Source organism: Ciconia boyciana, chromosome 1 (genome assembly GCF_034638445.1).
Source record: "Ciconia boyciana chromosome 1, ASM3463844v1, whole genome shotgun sequence".
Lineage (NCBI taxonomy): Eukaryota > Metazoa > Chordata > Aves > Ciconiiformes > Ciconiidae > Ciconia > Ciconia boyciana.
Genome location: NC_132934.1, coordinates 88,056,694 through 88,076,496, shown reverse-complemented (window position 1 = coordinate 88,076,496; position 19,803 = coordinate 88,056,694). Strand labels below are relative to the sequence as shown.

The 19,803-nt window shown below is 39.6% G+C and overlaps 1 protein-coding gene across 8 annotated transcripts in view; it reads right to left on the bottom strand.

Moving 5' to 3' along the window:
• Nucleotides 1-477: 477 nt before the first annotated feature.
• Nucleotides 478-19,803, bottom strand: part of MAN1A2 (mannosidase alpha class 1A member 2) — a 144,660-nt gene continuing 125,334 nt past the window's right edge. The window contains exons 11-15 of one of the 8 annotated variants that reach the window (XM_072880728.1): nucleotides 13,551-13,723; nucleotides 7,679-7,759; nucleotides 5,866-6,020; nucleotides 5,200-5,315; nucleotides 1,160-1,299 (exon numbers count right to left, since the gene is read on the bottom strand). In XM_072880728.1, coding sequence (XP_072736829.1) covers nucleotides 5,201-5,315; nucleotides 5,866-6,020; nucleotides 7,679-7,759; nucleotides 13,551-13,723 — 524 coding nt within the window. In that variant the 3' untranslated portion in view covers nucleotides 1,160-1,299; nucleotide 5,200. Of the gene's footprint in view, nucleotides 1,300-5,199; nucleotides 5,316-5,865; nucleotides 6,021-6,084; nucleotides 6,121-7,051; nucleotides 7,127-7,678; nucleotides 7,760-11,078; nucleotides 12,546-13,550; nucleotides 13,724-17,757; nucleotides 17,899-19,803 lie in introns of those variants that run through there. The other 7 variants (XM_072880738.1, XM_072880747.1, XM_072880757.1 and 4 more) reach the window with 7 other exon arrangements.

Here is a 19,803-nt window from a genome sequence, read left to right as displayed (position 1 = left end):
AGAGATGTTATGTTGTTTCCAAAGAAGATCATGTTGTCTTTGTACTGGAGCACCGAGAAGGAGTTTTGTAAATTAAATCAAAGGCAGTTTTGGTCTTCTGTTATATACATACCTGCAAAGAAGGTTCCGTGAATTCTATCCAAAGCATGAAATTTAACTTTTAGGAAAAATCCTGATTGTGTGGAAAAACATAAAGCAACAAACTCCTGCTGCTTAGCTCAAGAGGAGCATTTTTAAGTGCCATATACTGTGTCCCGTTATATAAATCATGAAAGACTGGTTTTCTCATGTTGTCACCTCTGTTTATTTAGCTAAAAGAACCAGGACTAATAAGAGAATGCTTTTTTCCATGTGACAGGATTTGTGAGGAAGGGAAACTTAGGCTCCTTCCTACCCCTGCAATATGCTCCAGACTCTGTGACTGTAGCTTACCAAATGAACTAAGCCCACGTTGCTGACAGTGAACTACAAACCAAATGCTTACCAATTGTTTTTTTGGATGTAAGCATACAACACATATCTTTCAGCATTGTTTTGAAAAGGGAAAATGGGGAGGCAATAGTTTTTATAGTTTAGAGTTTAGTTTTAATAGCTTAGAGGCCCTGAGAATGGCTGCCAGTCTGGACAAACAGATGCTCCTTAGAAAATCAACACAGGTACAGAAAAAAATTCAAATTCTGATGCTGCTGGTGCAATGATGTTGCTTTTTGTTGTTGCTTTGTTCATGCCATCATCAAACACACAAAAAGAAAAATAAGATCTGGGTATTTGGAACCCACTCGATCTGAAGAGGTGACTGGTGTGTTGTTTCTTGCAACAGCCAACAGCAGCAGCAGCAGCAAGTTCCTCTCCCTGGATGGGAAAGCCTCTTCTTCCTTATGCTGCTGTGTTTATATTAAACAGTAGATGATTCCATGTCTTGCTGGGGTTCAAAGCACATGAAGTCTCTGTCCTGCAAATACCACACTAATGTGTTTTGGTCATGTATAAAACAGAATTTTTAACTTATCTATATGTTGAAGAGCTTCGTTTCTCACGCCGGTACTTGCTTGACTCAGGTCTAGTTTTACCAAGTGTCTGTCTCCTCTCCTGCTTAAAGTCTCAAGTGGTCCATGTAAACAAAACAGAGCTGAAAACAGTTTCTCTTCCTCTTCATAGAGCTGTTTTTATCGATATGCAGGATTTCCTGACAGCGTGGTGTTGGCTAAATGTAAAACAGGCAGAGGATGAGCTTCTGTGTTAAAAACCCAGTTGTCTAATGGTAGAAGGTCATCATTGGAGAAAAGCAGATACAAATACCTAGATATCAAGACAGAGAGGAAAAATGGTGGGTATTAAAGCAGAGTAACAGACAGGCAGGGGCAACACAGCAGCTTCAGGCCCCACCAGTGAGCAGCTAAAGCTATAAACAAGTTACCTGCTTTCAATCTTTGTACAGCACCCACACAACCTTCCCTATTATAATGATCTGAAGTAATTTTTATCATGATCAAGCCCTTCAATGAAAAGTTGTTATAAAGACAGCATTTTAATCGTTCCAAGTAACGTCTCTTTTTCAAGACTCCTTTCAAAGACTTGCAATGTAAAACAAACATCAAGACACCAAGCACAAGGATTTGGGGGACAGGGGAGCAGAGAAGAAGCTGGCAAAAAATTATTCTTAATGGAGTAAACCCACTTGGAAATGACTAATCCTCTTTAATCCAAATCAAAGATTTCGAGGAAGCACCAGAGAAGCCACTAAGCCATGCCACATATCTGACTTGTCATCAACATGCTGGAAGCTGGTTCAGCTTCTGGTGGGAGGAAATGGGCCAATATATTGTGCAGAGGGGATTCATAAATGTCGTACATTATAAAGCAACGCAGAGCACATGAAGCATGTAACAAAGTTAAGGTTTCTGGACATATGTGGAAGAAGAGTATTTCTTGGTTCCTTTTTCTTAATACACACTTTTGAATGTGCCTCTGCTATACTTTTTAGGAGAAACTGGTGGTAGGGATCTTTGTCAAGACTTTCAAACTCAATTGCTAAAATTCAAAAGGCATTTCCCTTGTTCCAGAAAACCTGACTCTGCAAGTGCAAGCGTAACATTGTGGGTGTACAGGACTTCTCAGCTCCTGCTACAACTTGCTTTCCTGCCATCCAGAAAATGACAGGTCTTGCAGCACGTGACAAGAAGGGGTGTCATTCCCATTAGTGGACTCTGTCACACCCAGAATGTGCACACACGTTGTCCTGCCTTCGCTCTGCTGAGGCTGCTGTTACTTTGCTCTCCGTCAATCAGATGTCGGTAGCGTCTACTGTCTACAGTCACATGTCACTGCCTGATAATTCTCCCATGGCCTTTATTTGCCAGTTGTATCCACAGCATAACCCCGTCAGTGAAGCTCTTTCTTCCCTTCCTCATCAATTAACTGTTTACAGATTTCTTGCTGAGATGATTCAGTTTCATCCCACATGTCTAGTCTCTTTCTCTACATTTTTCATTTGTCTTTAAAGCATGTCTTTCCTTTCCTCCTTACTCCTACCTTGCTTTCTCCCTCTGCAGCTCTCCAAACTCTTTTTCACTACAGCAGCAATGTTTCATCTTACCCAAATTCACCTTCCTCATTTGATTCATGTTCTGCTTTGAATAACTTAAGCAACTTATTTCTACATCTTGTTCCTTCCCACTCAAACAGCTATGTTCTTGCCACTCATACTGCCCAAAGTCTCATAATTTGCTGAGTATCTTTGATGAGCCAAAGTATTCGAGCAGCAACAATGCATGCTTGGGAGAGGTATCTATTTTGAATTTGAGGGGAACGAAGATGCAAAAGTTATCATCAATAGCAGAAAAGATCACAGCAGGCATTCCATAACACACATTTTATGCCCCTCTTCTGAGGGACATCTTCATTTTCTCATGGCATCACACCCAACCCTTCTGTCTTTATTTTTATAGCCATTTGAGCTATCCTGACCTTATGTTCTCTATTTTATCTCAAGGTGATACCAGTTTCTGGTTTGGCTACGCCAATTGCATCAACATCAAACATGTAATATCCAGCTCTCCAACAAAAAGTTTTGTCCCGCAAGTGGGAAATAAGCCACACCAAAAGCCAATAAAAATTTCTGAGTTCTTTCCTAGAACTGCCTTCTTTTGCAATGCTTGCACTGTAGCACATCCAGTTACTGAGTGATGCATCAGTGAATTTTCAGATCTTCTTGTGATTATTTAAGATGCAGACAGGATTCTGGTGATACTTCAAAGGTCAGCCTTATCACCACAGAAGTCCCTTAGGAGCAGATTTCATTCTCTGATTTGGCTTTTATAGGCAGATCAGTCATATAAGATCAGCTCCTGGGGAGGTATTGCTTCTCTGACTAGACCTGTTTGAAACTGCTGCCTCTCTCTTTGGGAGTATAGCTTTTAGTCTCCAGAAAATGAACTTGAAGGAGTGAGTGAAATAAAATTAATGAAGACAACAGAGAAGGTAGCAGTGGCTGACTTTCTTTTTATACTGATAACAGAGGGAAACAAAGTATTGTGACTATGCAGAGGAATTTGGTAAGGAGCCAGCAGAAAGATGGAATAGCCAGACTCTCCCCTTACACGTGATGAACTCGGAGCCCCTTCTTGCCAGTGAAACATGTTGTGGTGCCTGAAGTAGGCACCAGTACTGCCACTTTTGGGACCTGCTTTCTCCCCACTGCATTGTGAGCTCCCAACACACAAAATCAATCTTCGCATACATCAGCTACAGCTAAAACCTGAAAATTTGACATTGCTGATACTGTAAACTCTGCTGCTGTGTAGAAGCCCTGTTTATTCTGGAAAGCCTGCATGCAATGCTAGACTGCCAAATGGTTACAACTATTTTTTCGTCATATCACTGGGTTCTAAAGACAGAAAGGGCACCTTAATGAGTCTTCGTTGCTGACAGGTTTGTGCAACAACATATGTGTCATCCTGTCCATCACACGGCAGTAGAGAGTGGTATGGATGTGTAAGCAGAGGCAACAATGATGTCTCCTAATAGCAGCTCTGGCCTCGTTCACACTGCCAGCAGTGGCTTCTGTCTATGGACTTAACCAACTAAAACATTCTCCAAACATTCTATTATGCAGGAGGGAAAAAAAAGGGGTAGGGAATATAGCCAACTCGGACATCTTTCTTCCAAAAGTAGACAATTCACAAGATTTCAGGGAGGTAACCAATACAGGAGTCTTGGTAGATTTCAATGCCAGAACTATCTTACCAAATTTGCTGATGTAACCTGAGTATCAAGAAAATTGTCACACATTAGAAGACATTGCTTCATAGGCAAAACCCCAGAGCGATCACAACTGTGTGACAAAAGAGTGCTCTTGATAGCTGGTTTGTGTCAACGATGAAAGAGATGAGTAGCCATGACACGCTAGCTCAGTTTTAAAAATGGTTCTCTTAATAAAATCCCCATAACATACTCTTATCTTTATACTATTTTTCTTATTGTACTTATCATCTCCATAAGTTAGAGGTTATGGCACATTCTAGTATAGCATTTTTTGTTATTAATTAAAAAGAAACATGGTGGAAGACCAATGACTTTGAACATTTTACCTTGAACCAAATATGCAACAGCAAGCATTAGCTTCTGCAGGGTGGACTACAGGTGTCCTACTGATTTGACTGAATTTAAAATATTTAAGTATGTAAGAGATTATAAAATATGCCTGATATTCTTGCTTACACCAAAAAGCATTCTAGAAAAATATGTTGTGGGATAAATATAGAAAAATCATCCAAGGGCACGAAGGACTTTTGTTCCATGTGTTTACTCCCTTCCAGTGACACACACAGGAGAAACAGGTTCTACAATACCAGAGCACGGCACATACTTGTATAAGACATGTCAAGTCAGTGTATCTAAAAAAAAAAAGTCTTTTGAAAAGGGAATTTCTTAAAAGGAGATAACCTCTCCTCTGCTGTGATGCCAGAAATCAAACAGAAGTCTTAAAAACGAAAGCTCTCTCAGCATAAGCTTCCTGTATGGGAAATTCCGCTTGTATTTTCTGCTGGTAAAATGGGCTGATCTGGGATCCTAAAGCTGGGAAAAAAAGAAAGTCCAAACCACCCTGACAAGACAAGAGATTATTTGTTGAGCCACGGCATTCTTCTGGAATTTAGATGCTAGCTTTTACAGGAAGATGCAAGAGTGAAGAGAACTTACTTCAAAGTTTCAGCAAGGAAAAAGCTCTGCTGTACATCGTCATACGTAGGAGATGAGGAATAGACATCCTTGACACCAGAAAAGCCACCACTGACTCGGCAATACTTGTCAATTGCCTGCAAAGAGGAAGGGAAAAGAAAAGGAGCATTTAATTGTAGAGCAAAATTTAGAAACATTAAAGGATCAGGCTTGATCAACAAAGGAGGTAGCTCTTTCTGTGCTGCATTATTCTGTTGTGAGTCTTCTTGTCAGAGGATGCTGTGGATGTTAACAGTTTACGCTGACCAAAAAAAATAAAAAGAGACTGGACACATAAAGAAGTAAAATGCCTCCAGGGCTACTAATGACACCCCATTTCACAAACTACTACATGCTACGAAAGTATTCTGGGGAAGAATACTTTCTTTCCTGGGTATTTAATGTTGACTGATATTGATGACGGAACATGGACTCAATACACTTTTGCTCTGAGCTGGTATGGCTCCTCATGGGTAACACTGAGTAGAACATCCCGTCAGTCAATCAATGCAACATGTGCTGTGAGGAGCAGAGGAAGATGACAAACGTCCCTGATTTTGCAGCTGGAAGAGTTTGAAGAGTTATAGGAACTCTGTGACTAGTAGCTAGTCATAGGGACTTACTGAAAGTAGGAATAAAATACAGTACTCATCTTTAGGGACTGTTGATTTCATCTTATAAACTCTTCTAGCTGCTGCTTTCTCCCCACATTTCCATCTCCTACATGTGCTCTTCTCTGTTTCCCCTTTATACAGTTGAAACTCAAGTCCGCTTGTGTGCTGGACTGCAGAAGAGCTCTTTATCTTTAAAACATGAAGTTTAAATCCATAAACATTCCATGCAGAAAGGGGCCAATGGATCCGTGATTCACAAATCACCCAGCTAGTCAGCTCCAACACAGTACTGCAAAAAGCACAATGGAAGAGGAGGAGACTAGAAAGAATGCATTAGTAGCTCAGACCACCTCTTGCCTATGCTTTCATTATTCCACTCACATGCACGACCCTACAGCACACAAGAATATCAGCCATTAAAACCAGCCCCAAAGATACGACTCTGAAATGATTCACAGGGTATTTGTGCTTCCCCGCTGCTTTGGCAGTGCTTCCTCAGCAGACGCTAACCCTTTTAATAGATTCATGCAGGGACAGAAAAGGCACAGCAATGAAGGAAAACGTTTGGCTCAGGATGTCTGTCATTACCAACTACTGAACGTAACTACCTGTAGTTCAGTAATCTATGATTCAGCCTGTTAGCCTGTATGAAGTTTCTCTCCGCATGGTGCTTTAGGCCCAGCTTTTCATTAACTCTGATTTTTGATAGTTATACTCAACAGAAGCTGAGGGGAGTCAAGGCAAAGGAACAAATAAGTTTTGAATGATGTCCCTTTTTATGCAGAGAAAACAAATTCAATCAAAATTAACTCTTCAAGGTCCTTACTATAGCCTTTGCATACTAGAAATACTAGGGAAACAAAGGAGAACTTTCCATTGGACACATGGATGAAGAATGCTGGCAGATACCATCACTGAAATCAGGAGGAAAAGTGAAAAGGCAAATGAACAAGGTACCTAGGACAGTAAGTCACGGCACGTCAGGTACTACAGCTAACCTCCTCCTAGTATACACTCTTATCCTGTGGAAATGTGAGGTTGTTCATGGACCAAAGAATAATCCAGACTGTACAAAGTTCTTTCAAATTTCTGAAGACCAAGATTTTTTAAAGAAGAAAGAGGAGAGACTGGCAAAACGATGTTACTGGAATGGCCGTGGCTCTAGAGCCTGAGCTTATGCCAAGAAAGGTACAGTCTTTCCTGGCAAAATCTAATTCTTGCTGTAATTCCTTATCTCAGGTGCAGCTTTCTCCAAGTTTGGATGGAAACGTTCCCGTTTTTGTTGGGACTTGAGCCTAAAAGGAGAAAGTGTCTGGATTAATTATTTTCAGATCTGGTTGCTTTCAGCCTAGTGCAGGCTAGGGCTACACTGAGACTATTCACATGTTGGGATTTGGGTTGACTAGGTTTTCTCTACAGTCTGAAGAGAACTGTGACACATCTAGCCCAACAGCATCACATGCACGACAATCTCTTTGTCTGCATGCTCTTGTACACCGTAAGTGATGCTAGCTATCACATGGCAGCCAAATAAAAAAAAAAAGGAAAATAAAAAAATTAATTGCTTGCCTGACTTCTTAAGAAAGAATGCATACGCTGTTTATGGAACCATTTGCACATTTCTGCCCACAAGTCGAACAGCCGCTAGGCAGGTGTTATATGAATAAACAAGAGCCAAAGTACTTTTGCTTTCTAGGCAGCAAATGAAGTGCCTCCTCTTGCCACTATCCCCTTTTCTGTAATACAGCAGAACATGACCTTGTCTCTGCTCTGGAGCGTGGCAAGATGCAGGGGGGAAGCTCCAATGGTTAAAATCCTGCCAGAACTTCTAGCATGCAGAGTCTGACCTTGCAGGTGTTCCTCTGGTCAACGATGCAGCAATCCTGACACTCTGTGCCACAGCTCGGACAGGAGAAACTTGCTAGTGACTGTGGCAAAATGAAAAGAAGGAACAAATGGTACCACTGTTAGGACATTGTCTCCTTCCTCCTCAAGAATTAAATCTGCAAGTCAGCATAAGAGACACAACTCATTTATTCTGGAGACTGTAGATAACAGATAGCACTGAGATCCTGCTCTGTGCTGTAGAGGTCTCATGATTGAATAACTAAGTGCAACACTGGTGAAGCTAGCAGGCCTAGAAGCCTGAAGAAAGAAAATGTCTGATTTATATTGATTTTTTTTTTTCCTTACAATTACCAAGTAGTCTTGTATCTTCAGAAATTTCTCCTTGGGGAGACAGACTCTGGAGTTCAGGACAGGCAGAGGATTTATCCTAGTTGATCAGAGATCTAGACACTGCAGGTAGTAATGAACTGTAGAGGAAAAATTCCTCTGAAAGATTGCTATACAGGTATTCATCCAAATATGGATAAAAAAAAAGTCCTTGATTCAGAGGTGTACAGAACTTCATGACACTGAAAAGTTTGGTGCTGTAGTCAAGCTGCTTAAAAGGCACTTGAAATTTGCCATGTTTTGCCTTCACACAGATCTCAGAGTACTTAGTGTAGAGGCTACTGATTTGCCACCTGGATACTCTTTCACTCGAGCTGAAGACCACTTTCCTTGATAAAATGAAGCTAAATTTATTGCACCCTAGAATACAGGGAAATCCTTGATGACTGGAAGGGTATCAAGGTAATGCTACTATTACGAGGCATTGGCAGGCTGAATAATTTTAAGATGGCATAGCTGATGTTAGTCCCAAACAATTACGGAAACGTAAAAAAATAGAGAAGAGTAAGAGGAAAACTGACACCAATCAGCATGGTTTTATAGAAAACTATCTTGCTCACAAGCTTAATTTCATTCTTTGAGGTCTACAAATTGACAAATAAAGGTAACTGCAGAGGTGTAATAAACGTAAAAGTTTCTAAAGCAACTGACATGGTACCATAAGACTTTATGGTAAGACAAAGCAGCACTGTAACGTATCAATATCACTACCTTAATTTAAAACTGACTGACAGTGCTCTAAGAATGAACTGGCAATGTAAAATCATCAACAAATAGAGCTGCTTCTCACAGAAATCCACAAGGAGCAGTCTGAAGTTTTATCAATCACCGCAACATTGCTGCTGGCAAAACTGGCACAGGTAAATAACAGCAGTCAGTGTAATCTGGTGGTAACTGGGGCCCAAAGTAAATGAGTTTCATATAACCAGGCACATAATCCTAAATCTAGACATAAAGGCTGTGTAACTGCAGAACCAGATTAGCCTGGAAAATAGAGACACTTAAAAGAATTCAGTGGCCACATGAGACAATCCAGTATGAACTCTGGCTAGGATGTTGTGGCAGGTGCACACACAGGGATAGTAAACAGTAGCAGGGATATAATTTTACTTTTGCACAGGGCTGTGCATAGAGACAAAACTGGAATATGCAATTCTAGAATTAATTTTTTAAAAAGGATGATGAACTGATGTGGGTGGAGACATTCGGAGAAAATGCTTTATGGTGGGAGACAATGCAATTTGCTCTTGTACAATTTGCATCTTAAGTAGACTTGGTAGTAAGCTTATTACAATCTATAAAAACTCTTTGGAAAGAAAACATGGGGGAATAAAAGACATTTTAATATGGTATAGGAAGTCATAGGAAAATCCAGCGATTGACAGTGAAACTAGACAAATTCAAATGGGAAAGCACAAGTAATTAAATAATGGAACAAACTACCAAAAGAAGTGGATTTTACAGTTCCATTTATTCAAATCAAGAGTAGAACAGAAGAATATGCAATAGCATCTCTTGCCAAATACACGTCTTGCCTCAAAAATGATGCAAAGTGAAATCTCCAAGCCTGTGACATATGGGGAGGTCAGAGTTGATCTAAGTTCTTTGGAACTAAAATTGGAGGTGCCTCGAGATCAAACCCCAGCTCCCTCAGTTCCTCTAAGGATGTTTTTGTGGTTGCATGTGTGACTCTTCTTGACTATGCCAACAACATGCTTATAAAAACTGTGCCAGTTTCTTCACCAGCTTACCTCCCCAAAGCACCTCTCTGTGGTACTCACAACTTCCAATCCATGACCTGTGAACCCATGTTTCTTTCACCTCCAACCTATGCCTGGCTCTTTTCTGTCTACTTTGCTTCACTAAGTAGAGAGCTATAGGTCTTTCCACTCCACCTTACTGTCAGTCCCCAATTTTCCTGAAGTTAGCTCAAACTTGAGGTCTTGCATATTATTTTCACTGTAAGTAGAAACTCTGAACTAACTTTGCAGCCTCCGTGGTGCAATCCTAACTTAGTCAAAATAAAGGAGTCCCCAACAAATAGTTGAACCCTTCATTCACACAGCTTAGATTAGTAATTGGCTTTACATGCCTATTGTGAAGTGGTTGCTCTTATTGCTTTCAAATAATTAGCCTACAAGGGATTTTAGTAGTTTTCTATATTTACCCTGAATATCTTGCATGCATATTTCTGTAATACTTCAGCCAGCCCCTCAGCATACCATCATCAAATTTGGCTGGCCCGATACAATTGAGATGGATGTTGTCTCTAGTGCTAAGTATAGTACTAGGGAGAATTAGCCTTTTTTTATTAGAAAAGAGATAGAGACCCTGTCCCAGGGATTTATGATCACTGAGGGAATATAAGATTCAACTTCCTGGTTTTTCCTCACAGGCACTGGATTTGGAGAGATGTGACAAAACAGGCCTTGGTCAAAGCACAACACCTGCACTAAAATGCCCAAGTTTTGTCCAAAGATCTAAATAATAAGGCCAAAAAGAAGCTGCCAATGGTGAAACAGATAAAGAAAGTACAGTACAAAGATCTGCATACACACACAATCCAGCCCTCTGTGCAAATTCACATTGATAAAAGGCAGAGAGAGATCTGGGCTGGGAGTGCTAAAGAAACTTAAGTAATGCAGTATACTTAAAAGCCAGGTGGTTCTGCAATGTATCCTGGATCATCTCCGAAGAGTTCTTAAAATGACAGAAGCAGACCTCTAACATATTGGTGAACTAACCCAAATCCATTCGGGTAGGGATGTTTTCTTCCATTCAAAGAAGCAAACAAGGGAGACCACCAAGAATTCAGTCATCAAACACCAGGTTACAGCAGGTTCAATGTAGAAAAATAAGACCGCTCAGAACTCAGAAACAAAACTCAGTTTCTCCAAAAGTTTAAAAGAACTACTAGACTTCTGATGAAGAAACTATCATTCACCATGAGAAGTCTGTAACACAGATTTCAAAGTATGTTTCAGTGGTTGAAAGGCAAAAGGAAAGTGAATACAGACAGTGTTGTATAAGAGCAGCAAGCTCTCTGTGTCGTATCAGATTCTTCTCTATTTATAAATGGAGGAATAAACACAACCAGAGCTGTGTGTGGTAGGGATGAAGAGAAAGTAGTGAGTAGGTGTGAGGAGTAAACACAAGAACTTATTATCTATATGCAGGGAACAGAAAACTCTAGGGAACAAAAAGCTTCCCAAGCTTCTGTGTTAGTATGATGGTGGGGGAAGGAAAATCTGTAATCATGGGAGGAAAGGCTATGCAAAACCATTTACGAAGAGTTCAAAAATATTTTACAGCTATGTTGGATAAAGAAAGTCTTTATTGAGGAAGCAAGCAAAAAAAGGCACTTTGTAAGGACAGAGGCAGTTAAGCACATGGGCTGCTTGATTTACAAAACTTCGATGCAGGTTGACAAAAGGATAAAATAAAATCCTTTCCTGCACACAGAGAAAATTGGAGGCAGGGAAGGAGGAAGGGCGTGTTTGGTTTGAAAGCATTAACGAGGACTAAGATATGAATGCAAATGGAGAAAACTGAACAAAATGCAATTCAAAGACATGCTCGCAGTGTGCTTAAGAGACAGATCCTGGCCTGAAAACTTTACATTTGTAAATTCTTTAACCTAGTACAAAGGACCCAATCTCAGCTTGGATCATCTAGCCATAGCTTCTGACAGGAGCTGGTGTTAGATCAGCACGCATGTGTAGTACACACACTGGCAAGGAGTAGGTTACTGAATCTGTTTCTTTGTCATTTTATAAACATGCATAGTTTGGGCAGGACAGATGATGTGAATCAATGTTTGATGTTTTGGAGAGAGCAGCAATGCATTCTGGAATACAAATGTGACATGTGTGGAACCTCTCTCCAGAATAACGTAACACTGGTTATAACAAAACAGTCTACAAGGCAAAACCTAACGAAGACTAAGACACAATCTTAAAATACTTGGACTCTTCTATGTGATTGTAACTGTGCTGATGGAAGGATAGGGATGAGCTCAGCTAAATATTCTGAACGTGCCTTAACTATCTTCCACCTGATTAACAGATCCACGCTTCTCAACAGATCTCTTGCTCCAAGTACTTTTGCTGGGTTTCTTGCCTCTGGAGTAAAACTGGTTTTCACCTGCAGAATAAAGTTTCTCCAGGCTCTTGGTTTGTCTCTTCCTTTGCTCTTCCCTCATCTCCTTTGGCTGTACTCAAAATATTTCGTTAGTGTCTTGTTACGTTTTAACGTTTATTTTAATCTCCGAAACTGTCTTTGAGCTGTGTTTCCAAAGACTGCTGGAGCTGTAGCCGGGAAGTGGAGGAACTGCAGTAATCCAATGGCCACTCAGACCTTGAAGATGACCAGAAACTGCTTGGCCAGCAAATGAGTTTTGCACGACCCACGACTCCAGTACAGACCAGCAGGTGGAAGCAGTGAGAAACATGAGACCAGAAAAGGCTCACAAGTCCACCCCTAGGAAGCAGTTAAAAGGAGAAGTCTTTTGGGAATTACAAATAATTTTTACAATTAGAATATTATATTGTCATGTGATAATGAACCCTAGTTATTCATATAGCCCATAATCTATGACTATCAGACAAAGGAATTATCCATCTATGTACAAAGGATGAATGAAGGAAGGCCATGAGCACAGATGTGCGTTGAGAGTCTTACAATGAATTTGGGCTTCTGTAGACCAGTACAAGCATTTCCAATGAGAATGACTCAGAAGCATTTTCACACTTGTGAATTTGATTAAAACATACAATAACTAGATTTAAACCCAGGAAAGCAGCTATACAAAAAAGCGCAATAATCTGTAAAATACCTTAGCAACATTTTTTAAGTTCTGCCTTATGTGCCATTACTTACTCACTTCCCTTTCTGGCCTACTTCTAGTGATGTAATTTTTTTGTTATAATTGAGTAAATATAAACTGACTGGCAAATTTTTTCCTTCCAATCAGACAACTAAGAAAAGAAACAGTCATGATACCAACCCATGTATACAGATGTACACGCTGTCTAGTCTACAAGCCGTCTGAGAACAGTTGTGTCCTATACTTGTGGTTTTAATAGCTGACCAAGAAGGAACCATAAGAATAGCTTTGTCTTTTAATCTAAATGGAGTGCTAACACATGCTTAAGAAAGTATTTATAATACGCTTTCATTTCCCAGGATAAATTACCTCTCTTGGGGGCTGTGGACTACTGATAACAGTAGGAGTCATGACTAGTGGATTCTATTTCCATGCCTAAAACCCATCAGCTGTATAATGCTGAACACGTTTCTCATCTGTGCATCTGATTCAGCAGTTGCAAAACAGAAATAACTGTGCGCACCCCCATACGTACTGTGGTTTACAGGAACTTGTGAAAATCAATTAGCATTTGAAGTGTTTCAGTACCACGAGATTAAAGTGGCTATGAAAGGAAAATACATAGAATTAATTTACTAACAGATAATTAATACATTTACCTGTGTTGCCTCCCAGCCCCACTGCCTGTACTTGGGATCGTGGGTGAATCTCCACATATACCAGTAGGTCTCAATCACCTCTGGTCTTAGGATGTAATACTTCTCATTCTGCCGCACTGCCACCGCCTCTACGCCACCATCAAATTTGAATGCTTCTGGACCCAGCTTTAATGCTGCAGAGGAAAGAAATTAAAAAAAGAAAAAAGGAAAAAAGAAAAAATTTACTCCTTACCAGTCTTTGCAGGAAGGGTGGCAAGGAGACTGCTATATACCAAGCATGTGAGAAAAGCACAAACTAGCTTGTCTTTAAGCAGTGTCATAAATATTTCCTGTTGTTGAGGCCTATAATTTTTCTTATGAATAATGTATCCAATTCCTGTGAGAAAACTACCTATCTTGACAGGAGTACAGTAATCCTCTTGAAAACTAATGAAACACTAAGAATATAAACACATTAACATGTTCAATTATAGGATAAAATTAAAGTGACCGATATCAGTTCTTTAGAAGCAAAAGGAAAAAAAAAAAAAAAAAAAGGGTCAACAGAGGTTTTGATGTCCTTTGATCCCACCCAGCACAGCAGGAAAAGATCTTAGAACAAAACCAGGTACTATCATCTCAAATAACCTGCACCTTTATCCAAACTCTTTTGGTTTAGGGAAGTGCTGTCAGGCCACCATAACTGATGTGCTTCATAACGTGATCCTCAAGTAAAGGGTTTACAATCAGGCGATGAAAACTTAGCCGCACCTGAAAATAAATCTCTGAACTAACAGATTCACTATTTCAGCCCTTAAAGGAAGCTGTAATGGCCCGGTGCCAGCATCTGGATGACTATTCATGTAAGAAGGAGGTACCTGTAGAAAAACTATCTATAATATGAAGATGCAATTACATATATTTTTTTTATTATACAGCTACACATTATTCCTCAAATTTGACATAAATAATGCACTCTTATCTGCAGCTGCACCCCACCCTTTGCTTTGACAGAGAATTTTTAAGGTGCTGAACCTTGAAGCTGCACTTGAGCTTTAAAAATTATCAAAGCAATTAATCATGTAATTCCTATGGGCTAGAGGCTCAAATTAACCATGGTCTCATTATACTCAGAATACTACAATGAGAAATATGAGTACCTCCCAGTGCGTGCCCCAGCAGAACATTTCCAAAAAAAGTTCCTTATCTTTTTGTTTCAAGGCAGTATGGCTCTGGATGCCAACAGAAAAAAGCACCACTCTCTGCTTCAGCCACACATGTGGGAAGGAAAACTCCATCAAGAAATGTTTATGATAGTTCTTTCAAAATGGGCCATTTTACCAGTTTCAGTAAAAAAAATTTACAAATTCTACTGCAAAATCAATGAGATTAGATACAGAGTTCTACTTATCCAAAATTAAGAACATAAGAATGGCCATACTGAATCAGATGGAAGTTCTGTCTGGTCCAGTATCACGTCTCCAACAATGACCAAAATCAGACAAGGATGGGGAAGAGGAAGAACAGACCAAGTATATAAGATACCTTTTTCCAGCTTCTCTACCAGCCTCCATTTTTTTTTTGAGCTCAAGGCTTCTCCCAAACTAGACAGACTTTATGTGGTCAGTAATTCCTAATAGGTTTATTTCCCAAGTATTTATCTGGTGTTTCCTTAAACCTGTGTAAGCCTTAAGCATCCAAAACAACCTCTGCTGAGGAGTTCCACATCTCTCATAGCTCTTCGGTGTAGAACCACTTTTTTTGTTCTTTTCCATTTTCAGCTTGGTTCCTACTAGACTCATTCAATAGTCTCTAGGTCTTGTCTTGGAGAGGACAGTGAACAACTGATTCCTATCCACTCTCTCCAGTTCCCTAGTGATTTTGCAAATATGTTGAATCCTACCTAAAACGTCCCTTTTCCACACTGAAGAATACTATGCAATTCAGTTGTTCCTTGAATGGAAACTGTTCCATGCCTTTAGTTTTCCTTCTAGCCTTTCTCCGCAACTCTTCGAATTCTACTATATCCTTTGTGAGATGAGAGGACCAGCCTGAATACAGCACTAAAAGTGTGGACAAGATTAATACAGTGACATAATGACATCTTCTATTTTGCTCTTTCTCACTTTGTTTTTCCTGACATTTTCATAATCTCAAAAGCAATTTCCTGAGTTGTAATGGTCAGCTAAGAGCTCATCATTTTATATGTGAGGTTAGGAATAATATTTTCATAGGTGCCTCGCTTTACATTTAACTACACTGAATTTAAGTTAGTAATTTATTACACAATTACTCAACCTCATAACGTCCTTGTGTAATTTTTCAGCTTGCTTTCATCCTTGCTATCCTGAATAGCTTTTTTTTTAGTTATTATCAGCATACTTACCTTACTGTTCCTGCCCTTTTTCTGATCATTTATATGTGTATATATGTATATTTTTTACATATAGATATATACATATTAAAATATAAAATGTAAACATACTCTGTATTTATACACATATGTGTATAAATATATATCAATATATCAGAGTACCACTGGTTAATCACCATTCATCCATTGCAAGAGCTGACTATTTACCTCTACCCTATTTGTTATACTACAACCATTTTTTTTTCTCCATGCAGGTACTTGCTCCTTATGCTGTAGCTGCTTAATATCCTTAAAGGGCCTTAGTAGAGAACTTTTGAAAAAGCCTTTTGGAAATCAGGTAAACCATATCAGCTGTATTACTCTTACCCACCAAAGAAGCTGGATTTCAGGCAGTTCTGGTCATGCATCACCTACAGAAACTGTGACACCTTCTCTTGCTTTGTAGCCTGCTGGTACATTAAATCTTTAGTTATTTACTCATATATACTTCTAATGTTATTGGGCACTCCAAAAAATTATACTACCCAAGGATGGGTGACCCCTGCACATTGTGACAATCTCACTGAATTTTTATCTGAAACCAAGGATGTAAAATTAACCACAGCACTTCTACTAATAGCTGAGTAAAGTAAAGAAGCTACTATGAATATAGTACCTTTCAGGGGAGCATTCTTCTAAGCAAAGAACCATCTAAGGCCATTTTACAATGCTATGGTGGTCACATTTTAATCCAGGTATTTTAGTATTAATGGGGCTGATAGGCTATAGTCTAGGCAGGGAGAGCAGATGGGAAACAATTTCACATCATAGTGCAAAACTGCAAAGCTAAACCAGTACCATTTTAAAAGAGATTTTAACTGATTTAAAGTTGACTTGAATGAGAGCTATATTTAGCACTGCTGAAAATAAGGGCAAATCCTCAGACTTCTAGATAAATATTTATATATCTAATTTTAGAAATAATTTTGAAAACATTGTTTAATTTTTTGTGTGTTCCTTTAAGACTACAGTCAAACTAGCAATGAATTTCCTGAAAGTAAGAAAGGATTCATAATTATAACAAGTCTTTCTAGGCTCTAACTCATATAAAATTTGAGGAAGAGAACCTCCAAGATACCTTTGTTTGAGAATCTCTGAACCATTTCATCAACGTACATTGTTATTTTATACTTCTCACAAAAACAAGTTCATGACATTCTTGTTTCTTCATCTTTGCCTGTTTAGCTGCTTACTGAGAGTCTTGGGATACAGACAGCATCTACTCCTACCCTTACAATGTCTCAGCTGAAATCTTAGTCATCTGGCTTATTCCACATTGGAATTGTCACACACATAAAAACAGCTAAAGCTATACCCAGATTCTGAGGACAGTTCTTGTCAAGAAACTTTAAAGACATGCAAAAAACTTCATCCTAAAATAATCTGTCTGTAGTCTGTCAATACTTTACATACTATCAGCTAATGGTTGGGAAAATTCTTATGTATAAAGGATGGTATATTTTACTAAAAATACTATGTACCATAAATCAGCACATGCTGCCATCTATACAGATAATTTTGCTTATTAATCTAACCTCTACGATACCTATGAAAGCTAATTATTCAGATTGATTTGTTAGTGGTCTTTCTATTCTTTCAATTTCATTGGACTTTTTTTTTTTAGCATTTATGGATTTCGCATTACCAGCTATTTTATGCCTTTGCCATATTTCTCAGTGGTACACGTTAAGCATGTAAAACAAAGAACTAATCCCCAGTAACTGGAATACCTCAAGATGTGCAGCCCACACATAAGCTTAAACATTGAGAAACCTTGCACCATAAGCACACGAAGCTGTATTATTTTAGCCTTACCAGTGCCTACTGACAGTATTATGATTCCTTGTGCTGGGCCGGTACATGGGCATACAGATCAGAGCATGCCTTCTATCTTTGGTGTTCTCAATCTTCTCTCCGAATCGAGCACACTGGACTACAGTAAAATCTTGAAATCTCCTGTCACAGGATGGGAGATTTAGTATGACTGCAGCAATAATCTACCCATAGTTTATGGTACAGAAAAAAGCAGAGTAGGTAGGAAGCAGAGGCATGTGTAGATTACATATCACAAGACTATTCTGGTTATAGTTAAGCTTTCTGACTTTGACTGTCAATATGCCTTTTCAAATCCTTGGTGTTTCCAAGGGGTGCCACATGCATCCACAATTTCCTGAAGAGAGGAAGAGCCTCGGGGGTCTCATGCTGACAAGTTCAATGGATCCTGGAAACACAAATCCCTTGCTCAGAGGCAGATCAGAATCATGCCTGTACCCCCTGCCTTCACCTTCCAAAGACCATCAGCTTCCTCCAGCTGGTGAATTAGAAAGGCATCCTACAGGGAGTGCTATAGACTGATCCTCAGCTTAAACAGAATCTACAGGGATTTTCACAAAGCCAGGGCAAGGGCCTGAGCCTTTTGGGATATCCCCAGTCACTTCTCCAGCCTACAACTCAGGAGTCTAAGCTCTTCTCTCAGGTATTCCTGGAGAACACTGATAGATGAATCAGATTATCAGAGAGACTGTGTCCCTGCATAAACATCTTATTGATTACATGGCAGTGATGCCAGCTGTCACTGGGACATAATGCCCATGGAAATACACCAGGAATGATCACAAGGACTTTCCAACTTCTCTGTACTAATCAGCACAGTGGAGCAGACAGCATCATGAGAGATGAAATGGGTAACAAGTGCTGACAGAATGCACACTCTGGTGGGAAAGGGAATACAAAAGATGTAGTAACATCTAGAAGGATTAAGGCAAAACTTGTAACAAGCCATATAGGAGAAGGCTGTGACATGTAGACAGACCACCTTACATTTGAACAATGAGACGTGGGCCTGATGTGAGAAAATAGCATGTGTAGGATAGCAAAGTTTTCTCAGGGGGTACGTTTGGAAGACTTGCTCCCAAAAAACAGCAGGGTGTCGACTCAGTTTAACTGTCCAACTAAAAAGCCCGAAGCTAACCTGAAGGGAATGATTAACCTGCTTTTCACCTGACTCAGTCACTTGGGTAACAAAAGCAGATACTTTCACCCAAGTTGGGTTACTATAATGGACACGTACCTTACAAAAAAACCTCTGATCTGTACAGAAGTCAAGCAACTGACTTTTGAACTGGAATGGGTCTGTTTCTACCACAAGACATACCTTCTGTTATCTGTTTTGACTGAGATGTAGAATAAGGTATCCTTGAATTCAATAGATAAAAGTCCTCCTCTCTGTAGAGCTGGGACGATCTCCTCCATCATCACCCTGAACTGAGCTTATGTATAAACATATGCAGTCCTTGTAAGTCCAAAATGGGGTCTCATCCTTCCACATCTGCCTCTATGAAAAGACTATTCATCTTAGTATTGATTAATTCTGACTAAAGCAGCAGCAACTATCAATGATAATGGTGTTAGGTAATGAGGAAGAAACCGAGTCGCATGGGCTGAGATCGAGTATCTTTGCTTGTCCCAGCAAGACATGTAGGTGCAATAGGCTGTGGCCTTTCTAATGTAGCTTCACAGATCTGAGGTTGGTCTTATTTATACGTTGGGATATGTGTCATGGTGTCACGCCAGCAACAATCTGTCCAAAAGGTGATGGTGTGCCTTAACTTGTGCCACATTTTCAATCAAGTTAAGAAATGTCCTAAAATCTTCAGCAAGCCCCAATGATGCACTGTGAGCATCCAAAAAACCTGCAAGGGATCACTGATACACATTCCAGAGGACTAAGGAATATCCAAAGCGTCAGTGGAAAGCTCTCATTCCAATGATGCTAAAGCAAATAAGTCAGTCTACAACATTACTGTGCAAAGCTGTGACCACGTGGCAACTTTTGCTGGTTACATGGAAAAGTGATTGCTG